The sequence below is a fragment of the Vigna radiata genome, chromosome 6 (assembly GCF_000741045.1).
Source record: "Vigna radiata var. radiata cultivar VC1973A chromosome 6, Vradiata_ver6, whole genome shotgun sequence".
Taxonomy (NCBI): Eukaryota; Viridiplantae; Streptophyta; class Magnoliopsida; order Fabales; family Fabaceae; genus Vigna; species Vigna radiata.
In genome coordinates this window covers 25,427,536-25,446,824 of record NC_028356.1, presented here as the reverse complement: position 1 = coordinate 25,446,824, position 19,289 = coordinate 25,427,536, and the positions used below count along the sequence as shown (strand labels likewise).

The 19,289-nt window shown below is 31.1% G+C and overlaps 1 protein-coding gene across 1 annotated transcript; it reads left to right on the top strand.

Annotated features, from left to right (window-relative positions):
• Positions 1-7,421: 7,421 nt before the first annotated feature.
• On the top strand, positions 7,422-9,579 carry LOC106764157. Its single transcript, XM_014648389.2, has 3 exons — positions 7,422-8,031; positions 8,450-8,571; positions 9,225-9,579. Exons 1-3 carry the CDS (start codon positions 7,672-7,674, stop codon positions 9,382-9,384), a joined length of 642 nt encoding a protein of 213 aa, XP_014503875.1. The 5' UTR covers positions 7,422-7,671; the 3' UTR covers positions 9,385-9,579.
• Positions 9,580-19,289: the final 9,710 nt, after the last annotated feature.

Here is a 19,289-nt window from a genome sequence, read left to right as displayed (position 1 = left end):
TGTAAATCTTACCTTACAAGTCGGTTTTGTAGGATTGAATTGAGCTTAAAGTCCACTTCTAACGTAATTATTATCTTTTCAAGACTAAGTCGAATATAATCTCAACTCTAATCATATTCTACGTACAATTAAAGTGGTGGTTTTTAATGAAACTTGCTTGATCAATAAAGTGTAGACAACATTGTTTTGGTGTTAAGGATTTTCTAGAATGATCGAGTTCTTTGCGATACTCTAACATGACCGAATAAATTCAAAAAATAATAATATTTTTAAATTATTAATAACGATGTAATATTTAAATAACTTTTATATGATTATAATATTTTAATGGAATGATGATAAAAATAACGTCTAATCAATTTAAATTTATTTATCTAAATGAAACATTTAAAAGGCAAAATCATTAAAAATAACAATAATTATAATCCCATATATTCAAATATATTAAAAATTGCGAAATTTTTTATTTAAAATGATCACACAGTAATTTAAGTGGAGGGTTTTTTAGTTGATTCATGGTTATTTTTGTTTCATAAGTTATTTCAATCTTATTATGGTTTATAACCTCCGTACATTTTCTGTAATCTTCTTTTTCACTCTCAATCAAAGTTTGCCAAACGGTGTAAATAATGATTTTCTTTTCATTAATTGTGTACTTTTAATTGTACAAATTGATTATAAAATTTAAAAAAGGGAAACAAACATATCCAACTTTCAACCTTTCTCTCAGTAAACAGCCGTAAGAAGTTACAGTGAAAACAGTGTGTTTATAATGCTTGTGGATTAATCTCATGTGTTAATCTAATAATTTATGAAATTCGTTATATATTTACACTACTATATTTATTGCATTAGTGGCCTCATATGTTCTAAGGCAATCATTATTATTTGTTTGGAAATGAAGACGTGGCGCACTCAAACTTCCTGCTAAAAGTAAACGCATTCGTACAAAAGCTATGGCTGACTTCTCTGTCGGTTTTGAATAACACCATGAGATTTTAATGGAATTTATCATTTTATAGGGACATGAATCTGTTTCACATATCTCACTTTTTTAGTACAAAAATAAAAGAAAAAAATTTATTATAAATGTTCTAATTTTAATTTTGTTTATAATAAAAATTTAATACATAATTTAGTCTCTTCTTATAATTCTTTGGTTCAAAATATGAAAAAGGTTTACTAAGGTTCCATATTTTATTAAAAATTGTTCAATGTCGTCCTTTTGGCATATGGTGTTAAAATCTTAACGGTATAGATGTTAGTATGGCGAAACGTTGATGAGCTGTTAAATTAGAAACTTACGTGGCTGTGTGAAGTAATTTACATGTGTAAATAATTAAGATAAAAAAAGTGACATTGTCTATCATTTACTGTTCAATATCCTCTCATTTGCAAGAAAAAAAAAAGAACCTACCCAACCTCCCTGAGTCGTTTATGGCGCCATCACCCCTGTCTTCATGGTTGCTTCCCTTGGTCCCGACAAGTTATAAGGTGTCGGCCTCCCCCCATCTTCGTCGATGAAGACATCAGCAACTACAAACGTCCTGCCTCTTTTCCTGTCTTCCCTCTATCTTTTTGCGTTTTACAACAATCTCAACCTCACTAAGTAATGCTTGAGGATAGGATAGTTGCAACGTAACTCATTCCTTCACCACCACCTGTATGTGTCGCCTCCATTCTCCAAACTCGCACCGAGCTGCGAATTCCACTAAACCCTTTTCTTCCTTATTTTCCAACATCAACAACAGTATAACTCAAACAAGAAAGAACAACACCAGCCAAGTTGAACCAAATCAACGTGAAAAGAATAAACCCCTCGCACACTACTCCATTATCCCCCAATCTCTTCTCAAAAACCCCATAAGCAACCTCTGTATCACCAATTCATTCCCTTTGAATCTGAATCATGCCGCGAAAGAAGAAAAGCCATGACCCTTTCTTCACTAACGATTCTCGAAAACGCTAAAAGCCCAATGGCAAACCTGACCGCGACGATGAAGAAGATGTAGAGATAGAAAGCGATTTTGATGAAGATGGTTCCTCTACCGGCGTTGATGACTGATCCGGTGAGGACCAAGGGATAGAAACAGAACAAAAGGGGGTGGATAGCGTTACTGACTTCGGCTTGGGTCTCGTTTCACGACAGCTGATTCTGATGGAGGCGGTGGCAGCCTGTTTAGTTGGCGGCGGCCGTCGAGAACTTGAAGAAGATGCTCGCGCAAGATGTAGAGGAGATAGGGAAAGGGTCTGGCGTAGTGGTTGGTGTTGATCCTTGCGGTGATTGCTCACAGAGGAGACAGGCGGTGGAGATGGTGGTCTTAGGGTTTGCCAGCGGAGAGGTGGGAGGGAGGCCCTGGGTCTCTTGTTCTTCGTTGAGTGAAATGGGGAGGAAAGTGGGAGAACCCCTGTGGGGTTTTTTATCTGGGACGAAAAAGTTTTGGGCCTGGATCTAGGGGTCACTTTTTTATCTTAATTATTTACACATGTAAATGACTTCAGAGAGTGGGACTATTTTATCTTAATTATTTACACACGCAAGCTTCCAATTTAACAGCTCATCAACATTTCGCCATGCTAGCATATGCACCATTAAGATTTTAACGTCGTCTGTCAAAAGGATGATATTGAACAATTTTTAATGAAATATGGGACCTTAGTGAACTTTTTTCAAAAGTGGGACTATTTTAAACCAAAGCACAATAAGAAGGGATCAAATGATGTGTTAAACTTAATAAAAATAATTGAACATATATTTCAATATAATAATAATTATATTTATTAAAGAAAATAATATTAATATATAATAGTTTTAATAAACAGGATTTGTAATAAAAAAATACATATTATAATTATTAAAAATTAATTACATATTTAATTATCTTAATTATTAACAAAATTTATTAAAAAAATTAATAAACTTATTTAATATATTTCACTTCCAGTTTTATTTATATAAAAAAAATCATTTTAATTAATTTTTATTTTTGATTTATTAATATTTAAAACGGTTAAATATAATTTCCATTTTTTAATAATAATCATATTTATTAAAGAAAATAACGTTATGCAATCAATTTTTAATAAACATGGTGATTTGTTACAAAAATTAAAGAATAAAATGTTCTGTTCAAGACTAATGATATATTAGTATTAATGTTACTTTTAAAAGAAACATATAAAATAATTTTAAAAATAAAATATTTGTTTAATTAATTTAATTATTAATAATATTAAAAATTTTCTTACTAATTATATTGAACTTATTATTTACCTAAATTTAAACTACTGTTTCATAATCACTTTATCAATTTGTGGGTTGTAAATTTTTTTTTTTTTAATTTTAATACGGTAATTAATTTTTCAATGCAAGCTACCCTTTGCTACAGCCAAGATAAAATTAAATTTAGATATATATTTTTAACGATATTTAATTTTTCAATCATATTGATATCGAGAAAAGATGTAACATCCAAAAAATTATATGATAATATAATTTTTAATGATTAAACATTATGATATGATAGAACAGTTTACGGAGGAAGATAAAGTTATAAGTTTATCATCATCCAAAATTGACCATAAATTAAAACTTTACTTACAAAAGAGTATTTCAAGATACATAGGTTCAACAGAGAAAGGAATTCCTAAGAAGACTAAGTTGCAGCATCATCGTCCTCAAGCTCTTGCTCTAGGGGAATCTCTTCAACATCTGCTCACATTCAAGTGGATGATCATCGCAAAAGAAAGACATACACACACAACACAAACAAGCAAGGGTGAGCTAGGTATAAAAAGCATGTTAACAATCAAGTATGTCAAGCATACAAGGACCATAACACAATACAGACTATGACCAAATGCATTTTGTTGATACCAATGACCGACCACGTGATTTGACCATTTGGACTAGTATGAAATGTCAAGTTCTAGGGGTTTGTGCACCCGGGTGGTGTAGTAACTGGAAAACCATCAGCTACCACCCGAGGTTAGTCCGTTATAACTCACCCAAGAACTTATGGGCTAGGACCTCCTGATATTCTCACCACATGACTCATCACTCTCTCCTTGAGCATGGATGATCATTTGTGCGTGTTTAATTTTCTTTTTAGCATTATAAACCCTAATTTTCGTTTTGTCAAGTCTTAAATAATCAAGAAATCATACAAAATTTTAAGCTTATGAGTCTCTAGGGAAATGATACTTGGTCTTACCACTTATTATCACTTGATATGATTCGGTACACTTGTCGGAGTCTTAACACCTGCTCATTTTGCTCCAACTGATGGAGATTGCTTTAAGGATGCTCCTTCAACATAAGATGATCTTCCAAGTGGGTTGATGAAGCTTCTTCAAAGGATGAGCTCCATATGACCAATGATAGTAGTGAAAGCAAATAGAGATGAAGAGATGAAAATGTTGTTATTGAATTGTCTTGGTAAATGTCCTTCTAGGAGGGGAGGTCAACAATGAAGGAGAAGATACTAAGAGGTCTAGAAGAAGACATTTCATAAGGTGAGAACTAAGGAAAAGAACACTTGCAATTTTAGCAAAGTAACTTTACATTCAACTAAGTTCTAAAGAATTACACAAGATTGCCTCTTCTTTTATAGGTGAAGGAGTAAGCTAGCATTCAATGAACTAAAATAGGAACTAAAAGCTTCCTATGGCAAGGCGGGAGGAATAGGAGCCTTCCCCCTTAACTACAGTCCAAGTTCAATGTCTAGGATCCTCCCTTGATGTTGACATGTTCCAAAGGCTTCCAAGACCTACGTAGGCGCATCAATCATCTACGTCATGTCCTACGATGCGCTATTTAACTCCAAAAACTACTAATGCTTCTAAGACAAAGCTGAAAAAGTGTTTTGGCCAAATACAAGGCCTAAAGAAACTATTTTACATATTTACAAAGATATTCAAGATAACAGAAGAAGACTAAAAATGTGATCCTCCTACAATAGTAGAAACTTGAAGTTCCATCTTCCCTTTTCATCTTCTTGACCATGAGAGATCCAATGTCTTCTAAGGCTTGAAGAAAAGCAAGAATAAGCTTTGAAAGTCCTTCTTGTACTTTCACTCCCCAGCTTTAGCTAAAATTGATGCTCCTTTGATGGATATCCATTTAGTTCCCTAAGTGGGTTTCCATCACCAAACATTATGCTCATGTAGATACCATAAAGCATTATTTTCATAAAGTATATCTCGAACCAACGGTGGGTGTAAAAATGTTCTTACAAGACAAAATATATCTACATAGATATTCTCCACCTCTTCAAGCGTACTCCAAATTACAACTTTGCATTTTCTAGTTGTGATGTTCTAAGTACTCGTCTCTCCAAAGTCAAAAGGAAGTGTCCTTGAAGAAGATACTCTAGTTAGTCAAGTGAGTCAGACAATATTAAAAGCAATGATAATGGAACATAAATAATTTACTCTATGTATTGTTCTATTTGTATAATGTTTATGGGCTTTTACCTAAAAGGGTCTGGTTCATGTGACTAATAACTTTGATTAAATTTGTCTAAGACTTTATTAATATGTTTTAACATTTGTCTTAACTTAATCTCGTTTTGTCAATGTTAAAGACGAGACTGATATTGTGTCACTTTGGTTATGTTAACTTAGGTCGAGTATATCTCAGTCGAGATGGCTGAGATGCACTTGAACATGTATAGTACAATAATAAAGATAGTAATATTTTAATTTGTACTCTTCAAGAACAATTTTAATACGATTTTTAATTTTTTATTATAAAAATTAAAAAAACTTTTATATCAAGAAATTATAAATATTTTTACTAAAAACGTATTAATTATTTTTAATTCATTAATTTAAAACTTCAATCATAATAAAACATAAATTAATTTATATAATATTATTCTATCTTTATTAATAATATTAAAATCTGAACTTTGAAGATCAATAGTATTACTTTAATATTCAAAATATATATATATATATATATATATATATATATATATATATATATATATATATATATATATATATATATTAAAGCTCTTTGTAATACAAATGTTGCATTTTCGCTTAACGAGATATATAATTACCCAATGAATCTACATAATGTTGCATAACATATTCAAAATGGTTGTGCTCTCAATCACCTTGTTTAGGTATTTCAGTCATTTCTCATTTGAAAACACCAATTTGAACTTGTGTTAAAATTTCAGATGGATTAATTCAGGTTACACAACCGATCAAAGATACTAATAATGCATAAAGTTCATATTACATACCCATAATCAATTTATATCAATATATCAATTCTATCTATACAACAATCTATATCATTCTACCATATCATACTCAAGTCACAATTCATTTGTTTGAAAAAAAAAATTATAATTTAAATTTAGTTTTCCTTGCCTTGATTGATACTCCTAAAGCTCTCAAAGTACTTGTGTAACAAATCACTCTCACATATACTTCTTTATACACATAAAAACATCAAATCAATTATTGAACACTAAGTAAGAACACAGACATACATATAGAAAATCATTTTTTATATAATGGAATCACATGCAACCAATTATACTCACATGCAAAGAGAAAAAACATATTTGACTATAGAAAAAAGCTAAAAAAAATTTACTCTATTCATAAATATGATCAGATAGAATTGTAGAATTCTCTTATGTGAACCCAACCATAGCTTTTTATCAAAGAAAATTTGAAGAACAAATTGAATATCTTATAAAGAAGTGAGACAAAGATTAAGAAATTTTTTTTAGAGAAATAATAAGATTATATAAAATAACCTCGATAAAAGAAATCTATTTAAAGTTAAATTTTTTATTAATAAAATAATTGAGTATCATTTTGTTAAATTTACTTCAACTCAAACAATTATTTTCTAGATCTTCATAAAGAAGGTCAAAAATAATTTTTAAGATTATTTAAATTTACGAGAAAATGTTACTATTAATTTTATTTACTTTCTTATTATAATATAACAAAATTAAAAAGAATGCAAAAAGGACTGAGACGGTTAAATGATTATGTAAAATCACATAACAAGTTTTCTAAATCCAATAATAAGGGAGTATAAACTTGTGAACTTGTGTGTTAAAATCCAGAAACTAATGATAGTAAAATGTTTGATAGTATGAATAAGGTAGTCATGCATCAAACTTCATCATTCATTGGTGACAATGCATGCAAAAGTTGTTCTTAGACCCATAACCAGATTCTTTGGAATCTCCCAACACACAGATTATTAGTAGTGCAGTCGATATTTTATTTTAACTTGTTGAAAGATGGACCACTTCGCATCATGTGCCTCATGTGGCATGAGGTAACCCATAGTTTGTGGGTAATTAGTTTTATATTATGATTGTAAGAGAAATTCTGATGAGTGAGTTTATTATGACAGAAGATGTTAAACTAATGGTGCTAAAGTACAAAAGAATCTGATGAGAGAATAGGTGAGGAGTGATGGTTCAGAAATCCTATCTTTCATCATCAATGAGACTACAACATCATGGTAGAGTAAAGCCATAACTAGCTAGTGATTCCCGTGACACTTCCCTCTGCACAAAAGTTAACAACCCATCTCAACCCCTTTTCATGTATGTCTCTTCTGCCAAACAAAACCTCTGCTACACTCTATAACACTCTCTCCCTCTGCTCCATCACTTCTCACCAACAATGCAAGGTTCAACAGGGTCATTATTGAAGCAATTTAGTGTGAAAGAGGCTTGGAAATCAACATCAAGTAGGTGGGGTGGGATGGAGGATGGGTATGAGACTAGTTTGAGCCAAATGGAAGGTTTTTCCATGTATGGGAATGAGGACAGTGGGATGGTGGGGAAAAAGAGAGTCATGGTGGTGGTAGATCATACTTCACATTCCAAACATGCAATGATGTGGGCACTCACTCATGTAGCTAATAAGGGTGATTTGCTCACTTTGCTTCTTGTTGTACCCCCTCATAAGGCCTCTCAATCTTCCTGCTCTACCTTTCTAGTCAATCATCTTGGTTCCCTTTGCAAAGATTGCAAGCCAGAGGTAAATTCTTCAGTCTTTAACTTCATTTCTTAAATGTTTTAAGTCATTTTCTTAAATTCATTGATGTGAGGGATGGACATTGAGACATTTTGTTTGGTAGATCTTGAATGTTTTTTAGTGAAGTTGGTCTTGAATCTTCAGTGCTGCTCAGAAAGAGGGAGCTATGATGTTCTATCCTTTTACCCTTTTCATTATTCAAAACAAAATCATGCATATTTCTTTTGCCCACAACGTGTTTGAACTTTTTCTCTTCTTTAGAGGACAAAGGGTCTGAGATTCCTGTAATATTCCATTCTTTATTTTCACTTTCCAGAAGGAAATGACGAGAAAGCTCCCATGTTTCTTCAGCTTTTCATTGCACATTCCCCCTCAGAAAAATAAAAAATTTATTTATTTACACTATGTTTATCTGACATAGGTGGAAGTGGAAGCACTTGTGATCCAAGGACCAAAACTGGCCACAGTGATGAGTCAAGTGAAGAAGCTGGAGGTTTCAATCTTGGTATTGGGCCAAAAGAAACCCTCTCCTCTTCTTAGCTGGTAGGGTTGTCCTTCAATGCAATTTTCCAACCTTCAATCTCAATTCTCAAACTTCCAAACCCTTTTTTATTCTTTAATTTGGCTCTTTTCACTTTATGCAGTATAATACAGAGTGATAAACTAATAATTGAGAAATCAATCAGTACGATTTTGATAACTTTGTGATATATTTTATATAGTATTTATTTACGTGTAACTAATCACAATTTTAGTTGTCATTCCTCTGTATAACCATCATTGCTCTATACCTTCCAAAATGCACCGACGAACAGAGCAGCCAAAAATGTATGAAAAGTCAGCTTTATGTATAAAATTTAGAGTTATAATTATTAAAACAATTAACAGTTTTACCAGGCATTGTCAATTAGTCATAAACTGATTTAGTTATTTACATACTGAGAATAAAATATTATTGTCATGCAGTTTTACAGATAACTAATTTAGTAATTTACTTGCTGAGAATAGAGTATTATTATCATACCCTTTACAGATAACTAATCTAGTAATTTACATTGTGAATAAGAAATATTATTATAATGTCCTGTTAATGAATATGATGTATTGAAGTAATAAAATGTTGTTGGACTGTGTAGAAATTAAACTTATCTAGATTACTATTCAGTATTTGAAGTTTAACTGAGTAATTGTTGCAGCTTGTGTGGAAACAACAGTATAAGCAGCTCAGAGGAGTTTGCTGAGTATTGCATCAACAATGCAGAGTGCTTGGCAATTGGAGTGAGAAAGAGAAGTCAAGGCAACAATGGCTACCTTATTAGCACGAGGTGGCAGAAGAACTTCTGGCTACTGGCTTAGAACCTGAGATTCTTCACTTTAGTTGCTAGTAGTAGCTATAGCTAGGATCTCACAAAAAAACTTCAATGCTGAAAATTAACACAATAATATGTGCCTTCTATTCTAGTTCTAACATCATTGTCATTGTGCAAGTGAAATGACTCGGTGCATCCATTTACAAATACTATATGATTAATTCAACATGATTGTGACCAATAACTTCTTCCATCTCTTTTACTCTAGCTGATTACTGTCAAAGACTTTTTCGCTTAAATAGCATACATGAACCTGAAAAAGTCACCTTAAAAGGTTTATTTTTTAAAATTCAGAATTCAGTTTCGATAATCGAATCGAATTCTGAATTGTTATGAAGAGAAAGGTGACTGAAAATCTCCCTAATTGGACTTTCAATTATCTTCTTTATTTAAAAGTGTTCTTATCAAGCCTAGTACACAGAATCTTTAAATTCTTTCTAGCAAAAGACTTTTTACTCTTTAAGCCAAAATATTATAAGTTTACGTCTATTTAAGATAGAGAAGAAGTGTGTTGATAACACTGAATAATCAGTCATGTGTTTTTCAAAAATAATAAAGTTCAGAATTTTAGTCCTTAAGAATTGGAAAACTGAATTGGACCTGAAAGATAAAATCTTGTGCTATTATTTGGATAATATTTACATTGAAAACATTAAAAATTAAATGAATGATTCAGAATATGGTTGAAGATATAACATTTGGGTGAAATCATATATGTCACGGACCAACGCCACGACCTATAGAGGAAGATGGACCACATGGCAGGAGGTAGAAGAAATCATTTACATTAGCATTAAATTTCAGCACCTTTTTCTTTTAAATTTTTTTTATTGTAACACGAAACGTGTAGAAAATATTTTTTGTTACTGGACAGCGCTCAACAACAATTCTAATAGATATTGAAAGGTGGAGTTAATAAATTAAGGTTTATAGTAACTTTAGTCCTGAAATTTAGAATAATTCCAATTTTGATATCTCACATCCAAAAATGTTTAAGTTAGCCTCTCAGATATAAAAGAAAATTATTCTAATTTTTAAACATTCAATTTCAAAATATAAAATAAACTCTCTTTTAATTTGAAGTAATAAAAAAAATTATTTCACATTTCAGAAACTAAAAGTATAATTAAATCATAAAATTAATCAAAATTGCAAGGATCAAATTCTTCCCATAAAAAATAAATTATCAAAAATTTAATAAAACCTAAATAATTTGCATTTTAACGAATCAAAGTAATTTCAACCAACTATTAATTATCACCAAAGGTATACCACAATCACATCATATCTCAGGCAGCAAAATAGAAAACTGGTTACAAAAATTACATTGAAATGGAGCCATCAAAAGCCAGAAATGGCTTCAAAAAGAACTAACTTATGGATCACCCATTGTTCAGCTCATTGGGCCTTCAGTCATAAGTTAACATGTTTAGAAAGAGTGATGATAAGGGTAGAATGAAATGTATGGAAACGATGGTAGGGTTAAGGAATTTCTTAAAATAAATAGTTGGTGGAGTTGAATGAAGAAGTTGGATTACCTTAAAAATAGAAAAAGTTCTATAATCTGTGATTTGTTTCTTTTTCATTGTTCATATTGTAAGAGAGGTTTACACCTTCTTATATCTTTGTAATAGTATCAGTTATTTTAGTTTTACCTTTTTTATTATGGTTCTGCTTTAAGAATAAATAACTGAAGTCACTTGAATACTATAACCATCAATTATGAGTACCTTTCCTAATGGCAAAAACCTCACTTCAGGCCTCAACCAAAAATGATTATACCTTATCTTGTAATTTGTCATTTACAAGTGGAAGTGTCCGAGGAGTTCCTGGAAGTGGTTGTTAGTGGGAGAGCATATGCCTCACATAACCGTAGACTGTTGGTATATAAAGGAGGAGGTTCAGCAGAGACACACAATTTCAATAAGATCTGAGTCTAATTATATAAGGGATTGATACCACTCTTTATTAGAGACGACAATGGGTCGAGTCGGACATGAATAGTGCATATCCACAACCTGACCCGTCGGATAAAATTGTATTTGTTACCCGATCCATTACCCGCGCGAGTACCCATTTAGAAAATACTTCTGGATACCCACACAAAAAAAATATTTTGTACATTTTTAAAATAAAATTTAAATAAAATTACAAAATATATATGTATATATAATAATATAAATTAAATTAAATATAAATTAAAATTTAATTTTAATTAAATTTAACCTAATAAAATTTTATTTTTTATTAAATTTGATTTAAAAATATATAAATTAAAATTTTTTATTATTTTTTTCGGATAACGGGTACCCGTGGGTCAGGTAGCATACTATCTGTACCCAACTCATTTAGAAGTGGGTATTAAAATACCCGCTACCTATCACTCGTATGTAGTAAATATCTGGAGATAGTAACTACCCGTCACGGATTTTATCTAGGATACCCGTGTCCGTGGATTTTTTTTGTCATCCCTATCCTCTATTCAAAATCTTAAGGCAATGAGTTAATAGATCTTTTACCTTTATATATTGTTCTATTTTCTTATTTCTATCCAATGTAAAACTTAAGCTCATACTTAGATCTCAACAAGTATATCGAGTAAGAGTCACTACGCATCCAACATTATTTAAGTATGATATTGGGTTCCTAAAAATTAGCCATGAAACAAGAACAGCAACAGCGACCTGCACAAAAACGATAATTGTTGTCTATTGTTAATGCGGGATGAATAGGAGTTAAGACATCGTGGTCTGGTTTAACCAGTCACACAGCACAGCCTCATCACTCATAATTTCCATGTGAAATTTAGATGGAGGGAAGCATAAAGAACAATGAGAAAACGGAAGGAAAATAAAAGACCCCCCAAAAGGTACTTCATTCCATTTTCACCACCTATCAAATTGGTATGGACAGAAGAAAAAAACCTCCAAATTTATGCACTATAGGCTAACAAATTTGTGAATGGTTAGAAATTAATTCCTAAGTATTTATTGAGGTGAATTAGATATTATATTAATGTTTATACTAATTATTTACATTTTGATAAATTTAATGTAAGTGAATAAATTTAGTGAGCTTTTTAGACTGTTAACAAGATTGTGATTTTATTTTAATGAGTATAATTTAGTTTGGTTCATTAAAGAAAAATGGAAACCGAAATAAGTTAAAATTTTGAAGTATGATTTGCGGTTGTATTTTCACATTGTACTCATTGAAATATTAACTAAACGTTATTGTATTAGAATCAAATGATACTGTAATTTCTATATACTTCTTGATCTATATATGTAATTATATTGTGTTTTTCATTTTGATTTGGTTTTGTGCTTAATGCTTGATAGAAGAGGAATCACTACCTTGATTATAGAATCTGAATTCTTGAATCAAACTAAATCCACCAAAAAGAACAGCGGCCGGAAATAGAATTATATCTTTGGCTATCATAGTTCTAATCTTAATGTAAAGATTAATTTTTTTGACAAAAGAATTGAATAAGAGAGTTATAGAATATTAGATAATTAAGATTAAGGATTTAACTTGGTTTGGCCAAATAAAACAGAAAAAACTATGATATGAATGTGTGTACGAACAAGAAGTGCATATTAGTTTGCAAAAGCCATTTCGTTCCAACACTTGATAACTATTCAATCAATACTCATGCAATCAACAAGAGCATATTCTGTGAACATTTACTATTTTAATGTCTATACACTTCCGTGTGAATTGTGTTTATAACTATTAATAGACTTCATAGTCCTAGAGAATTCAACAACCATTTTTTCAGTTGTACAATAGGTGATTCAGTCAACTGGACGAGAGACAAAAAAATGTCCTTTGTTAGAAACTAGCTTATAAGATAATGTTTATACTCTCGTGTTAATGCTTATTAAACTAGCTTGGATTAATCATATGGTAATTTTGAGGACTGTGATTATATTTGAGACGTATATTTTGTAAGTCAAATTGTGTAATTATGATGTTTTTACTTTTGTTGATTGTTTTGTTCATAATATTTTTCAACAATTAACCAATTGAGCTAAAAGTTGTTGTATTGGATTGTTGATTTAAAGAGCTTTAATTGAAGCACATATTACAACTGAGTTCCTTGAGTTAGACAAAATCAAATATTCTATCAAATATGTTATCATTTGTGACTCTTGATTTTGGCGATTTACAATATTAATTTTCTTTTATGGTGTAATATTATAATAATTACTGTAACTATTCATCAACATCCTATTTAGGAAAGTATTTGTCTGTAATACCATTATCATAGGATCTTGATTGTACATTACTACTTGTATTTAAGCAATACATGATCAATGCAAATTATCACATTCAATACCATTTTCTATCTTGGTATCAGAGCTATCAAGCAAACCACTTTTGGTCCATAACCACAGTCATCACGTCATCCACTACCAATCAGAAAAATGACCTACCCTCTACAATCTTTGTCATGTTGGACAGAGACAATTATCTACAATAGAAATCTCTAGTCTTACCAGTGATTAGAGGGTATAAACTTGATGACTATATACTATGGGCAATAGATAGTCTAGACCAATTCATTCTTGCGGAGAATAGGACAACAAAAGTCAATCCTAGTTATGAGAATTGGCAAGCCCAAGATCAAGGCATTCTAGGATGGTTGATGAATTCAATGTCAATTGACATTGCAACTCAATTGCTTCATTGTGAAATATCTAAACAACTTTAGGATGAAGCTGAAAGCCTTTCTGGTGCACACACTAGATCCAGAATCATCTATCTGAAATTTGAATTTCACAACACACGTAAAGGAGACCTAAAGATGGAGCAATATCTTAGCAAGATGAAAAATCTTGTTAATAAGTTAAAGTTGGCAGGTTCACCAATCTCTAACTTTGGTTTAGTGATTCAGACACTAAATGGTTTGGATACTCAATACAATCCAGTGGTTGTCAAGCAATCTGACTAGATTAATATCAGTTTGGTCGAATTGCAAACTCAATTGTTAACCTTTGAAAGCATATTAGATCAACTCAATAATTTCAGTAGCCTTAACCTGAATATCTCTACAAACTTTGTTGCCAAGAAGGAGCAGAAACAACAGATTTGGATCCCAAGGTGATTGGAGAGACTCTAATTTCACAGGCACGAGAGGTGGCAGAGGAAGAGGTAGGATGTCAAAACCAATATGCCAGGTATGCAAAAGGATTGGCCACACTGCTATACAATGTTACTATCAATTTGATAAGTCATATACAATGAAAACTCAATCTATTGAAAGTGAAAAATAAGAAACACTTAATGCATTCATAACTTCACTATATCAAAGTCAAGATTGTGAATGGTATTTTGACAGTGGAGCCAACAACCATGTTGTTGAGATTGTTGACAACACATGTGACTCACCAAAGTGACAAAATTTAGGAACTTGGTGAAAATAATGTACAAATACTTTACTTGTTGGTAATGGTGAAAGACCGAAAGTAATGGCCTCAAGATCAACCAAATTGAATAATCTTCTTTTGCATGATGTTCTTTATATTCAAAAAATCACCAAAAATTTGCTGAGTATTTCAAAATTGACTGCTGACAACAATATTATTGTTAAGTTTAATGAAATTTTTTGCTTTGTGAAGAACAAAATGACATGGAAGGCTCTTCTAAAAGGAGGACTTAAAAATGGCTTGTATAAACTATGTGACAATAAAGACTCTTATATCTACATGTCTCTTTAAAAGAATTGGCATAGAAAACTTGGAAATCACAACAACAAAGTTCTAGAAAAGGTCTTGAAGGAATGCAATATGAAAATATCATCTAATGACTCATTCACATTCTAAGAATCTTGTCAAATTTGAAAATTGCATATGTTTCCTTTCAAAAGCTCTTTCTCACATGCTAATGAAATTTGAGATTTAATTCATACTAATGTTTGGGGTTCTCCCCCAATTTTGTCTCTGTTAGATATATTATGTTTATTTTATCTTTATCTTTTATCTTTATTTAGTTTGTTATTATTTCTTATTTGCATTTTATGTTGAACCCATATTTCTTCTATTATAAATAGAGGACCCTATGAGCATATTCCGCACAAGGGAGATTAATCCTAAAAATAGTTTTCCTTATATTCAACATAGTATCAGAGTTAGGTTCTTTTGAAGAAAAAAATTGTGTTGCCTTCGCCACTACGTTCGTCGTTGCCGATGACTACGCCAAATACTGTTGCTGGTTACCGCTGTTGGTGGTGCCGTCATCTACTGCTCTCTTTGTGTTTCTGCGTCTCTTTCTGTCAAAAGATATCCTCTTTGGATCGTGTAAATCAATATACAGTTCATAAAAATAACAGAAAAATTGGCCCAGGCCCACGCAAATGGTGCTCAGCGCTAAAATACCGCGTAGCGGTAGGTGCGACACTCAGAAATAACGCTCAGCGTTGACGTCCAGGCGTTTGACAATGAATTCACTGAAGAGGCTGGCGCTCAGTGGCAAAAGTGGTGCTCAGTGGTGGCTGCGACACTTGAATTTCCCCTTAGAGTTGACGCTCAGGCATCAGGCAGTGAATCCATCTTCAAGACCAACGCTCTGCAGTAAAATTGGCGCTGAGCAGTGGCTCCAGTTCTTCTTTTGTGCCTTTCTTCCACTTCTGAGTCCAGCTCCTTGCTACTTCATCTTCCTTCATCGAAATCATGTAAATTCCTGGCAAAATAAGGAAAACCAAGCATAATAACAATAATACTACCTTCAACTCTCTTATTTTCTATCTTAAGTAAAAAGCGTGACTTCAAACTAGTTTCTAAGTCATAAAGGGTATGTTTAATGTCAAATTTAAGTATAAAAATAACGTTATTTCAATCGTTATCAAGGCATCCCCCTAATTGGGTTCTTATTAAAGACAAAAATCTTTATGGCGAATCTTCATTGACTCATTAATTTTCTAGATTATGGCATCTCGATATTTGTCTTAATTATGTGTTTTTCTTTGATTTATTTTTGTTTGTGCCCCTTGAGGATTCAAATACAAAAGCAATGGTACTCTTTCCTGGATAGGATCATATCATTTGGCACTAGAGCATCTCATATGACATCTGAATTGTATCAATTTGGTATTTAGAGCAATGTTCTAGTTTGATTTTCTTCTTAGATACTACATATCATCTAAAATCTAGAGCAATGTTATGGTTTGAATTTCCTATTATCTTAATTTTTTTGCCATATAAAGAAAACCATTTTTTTAATTTATGTGTTTTGTGATTTCTTTTGAAATTATGTTTGATTCATTGTTCTTATAATTTTCGAAATAGATAAATTCCTAAGGTTTTATCAAATTTTGTTGAATTTTTAATTTTTCATGTTTTTCGTTTATAATTATGCATTTTTTGCATTTGATCCATGTGAATTATCTTCTTTTTTTTCAATTAATTATAGATCGAATTGATTATTTACTTTAACCTTGCATGAGTTTTGGTGTTTGAAGGACAATTTATTTAGCTTTCTTTGTTTGTGTGTTGAACTTCAAAATGAAAAAGAATAGTGATCCAAATATATATATATATATATATATATATATATATATATATATATATATATATATATATATATATATATATATATATATATATATATATATATTGAAAGAAAAAAAACAGTAAGGATGCAAATCAAAAGAAAATTGAAGGAGCCTATCCCATAATTTGGTAATCAAAGCTAAGGTTATTATTGTTTACCTTTGTGTTTTCCTAACATTGTCTTATTGTACTCATCTTGGAATGGTCCAAATCAACCTCTCTTACATACAAAATAGTTTTGGCAATAAACATCGACAATTTTAAAAAGTAAATTGCTTCTAGCTTAGAGGTCCAAAAATTATGTACGTGTACTCAAATAAAAGACTTATGAGTCTAGTTTCCAACAAAAACATAATCAAATTATTCGAAGTTCTGTGGAGAATGTTATGAGTAAAAAATAGCCAACAAAGCTCAGAGTTGACAAATTGTTGCCATCAACGTTCTTCAGGCTTTGTTTTTGTTGTTTTGGCAATTATTTTATGTCTTCTAAATACTCCTAAATGTGTTGGATAACATGTTTACATGTGATTAGATTTTGTTGAGTCTTTTCTTCATATTTTCTTTTTAGTCATATCATATGTTCGAGTCATTTTTATTTTCAAATCATTCCTTATCTAGAATCATGTCTAGTCTTTTTTGTCTCTACTTTTTAGTTTAACTTTGAAAAATGAAAACAAAAAGATTATGTTCATTTTCAAAACTACACCATATTTGTCCTTTTGAGTTATTATTTTACATCTTTGAGTTCATACTTGTTATTAGTCCATTAACAAGTTCATAAAGTTCAATTTCCATTATGATTTGTTGAGTTTCATAATCTATCTTTTGATTCTAATAGGTTTCTTTCCAATTTGAGTTGTTTATTTTTTTCAAGTGCAATATATATGTTGAAAATATGTTGCAGTAGTTATATTATGGTGTTGGAAAATTATAGAGAAAAATAGAAAAGAAGTTCATAAAAAGAATAAAAGAAAAAAATCACGAAAAATGTAATAAAAACAATTGCACTAGAATCATTACCACTACCTTATTTGACTGTTTATTTTGCTTGCATTTGAAACTGTTTTGGGGCTTTCAAATAGACTTCCAACAATTATTGGTCTTCAACTTGAGCTAAAAGAATGACTATATTCACCACTAGCTATCAACCAAAGAGAACAAGAAGCATACATATCTTTATTCTATAGTTGTTGTTGGTTTTGTTCATCCATTTTAGTATCTTTCTTTAGTTGATTCTCTTTGTGTGCTTAATCTTGTTTCTTAACTTTTAATTTCTTGCTGGTCTTTCTTGGTTGTTGGTTTTTCACGTGCAACTCCTCTTGAGTTTAGCTTTTGTTCATTTAAGCTTTTTCTTACTTTCTTTCTTGGACTCATTTTGGTTTTTGGTGTATAATTTGGTGTAGGTTGTCTTTGGAAGTGAACCAATCCCTTGAGGTAGCATCTTTGGGGTTGGAAACCTAAAGTGTACTTGAAGCCTTGGTGTAGGGGACAAGAAAAAGAAGAGAGAAACACTTTAAAAGGAAAAACATCTTAGAAGTTGTATTCACACTTTAGCTTCTTTGAGTTGTAATTTCATTTGTTTCTTGTAATCTTAGCCTAGTTAGGTGTCTCATGGGAGCCTTTGATGTTTAATCTCATCTCCTAATTAGAACCTTATACTCTATAGTGAATCATTTTTAGTTGGTGAGAGTTTTGAAGGTTATAAATGCCTTCTAACCTTACCATTAGGCCACATATCTTAGCTTTAATTGTTTTTACTTGCTTATAGTTTAGTGTGTGTGTGTATAACTTTCTTTTCAACTTAAATTCTCACTAAGAAGTTTGGTGCAAGATGCTTGAGGTAAATTTTTGCTAAGGAAAGACTTGATTATTAAGTAATCCAAGTGATTTACCACTTTTTCATGGAAGTGAACTTGAGCATTCTTGCAACCTTAAGTCTCCTTAGGAATTTTTTTATGAAAGAAATTGTTTCTTAATCTAAAATCCAAAAATAGGTTGTGCAAACATGTCTAGGGATTCTTCTTACCAAATTATTAGTGACTCTAATGAAGAAGCTTAATAAAAAGATGAAAGGAAAGGATATAGAAGAAGATTAAGAAAAAAGGAGAAGAAAACAAGAGAAGGAAGAATGAACAAAAAGAGAAAAAGGATCAAGAAAGAAAGGATAAAGACAATGAGGAAATAAAAGATTATGAGGAGAAAAATATTAAAAGAGGGATGAAAAAAAAATGAGAGAAAAATAAGAGATTGAGAGAATAAAAAACAAGAAAATATTAATGAAGGCACCTATCATTCCCTCAATAATAATTAAAACCAAAGGGAGTTTCTAATCTTT

Coding starts and splice junctions, on each gene's coding strand:
- LOC106764157 (XM_014648389.2), top strand. CDS start 7,672: ATGCAAGGTTCAACAGGGTCATTATTGAAGCAATTTAGTGTGAAAGAG. Junction 8,032..8,449: donor GCAAAGATTGCAAGCCAGAG/GTAAATTCTTCA, acceptor TATCTGACATAG/GTGGAAGTGGAAGCACTTGT. Junction 8,572..9,224: donor CCCTCTCCTCTTCTTAGCTG/GTAGGGTTGTCC, acceptor TAATTGTTGCAG/CTTGTGTGGAAACAACAGTA.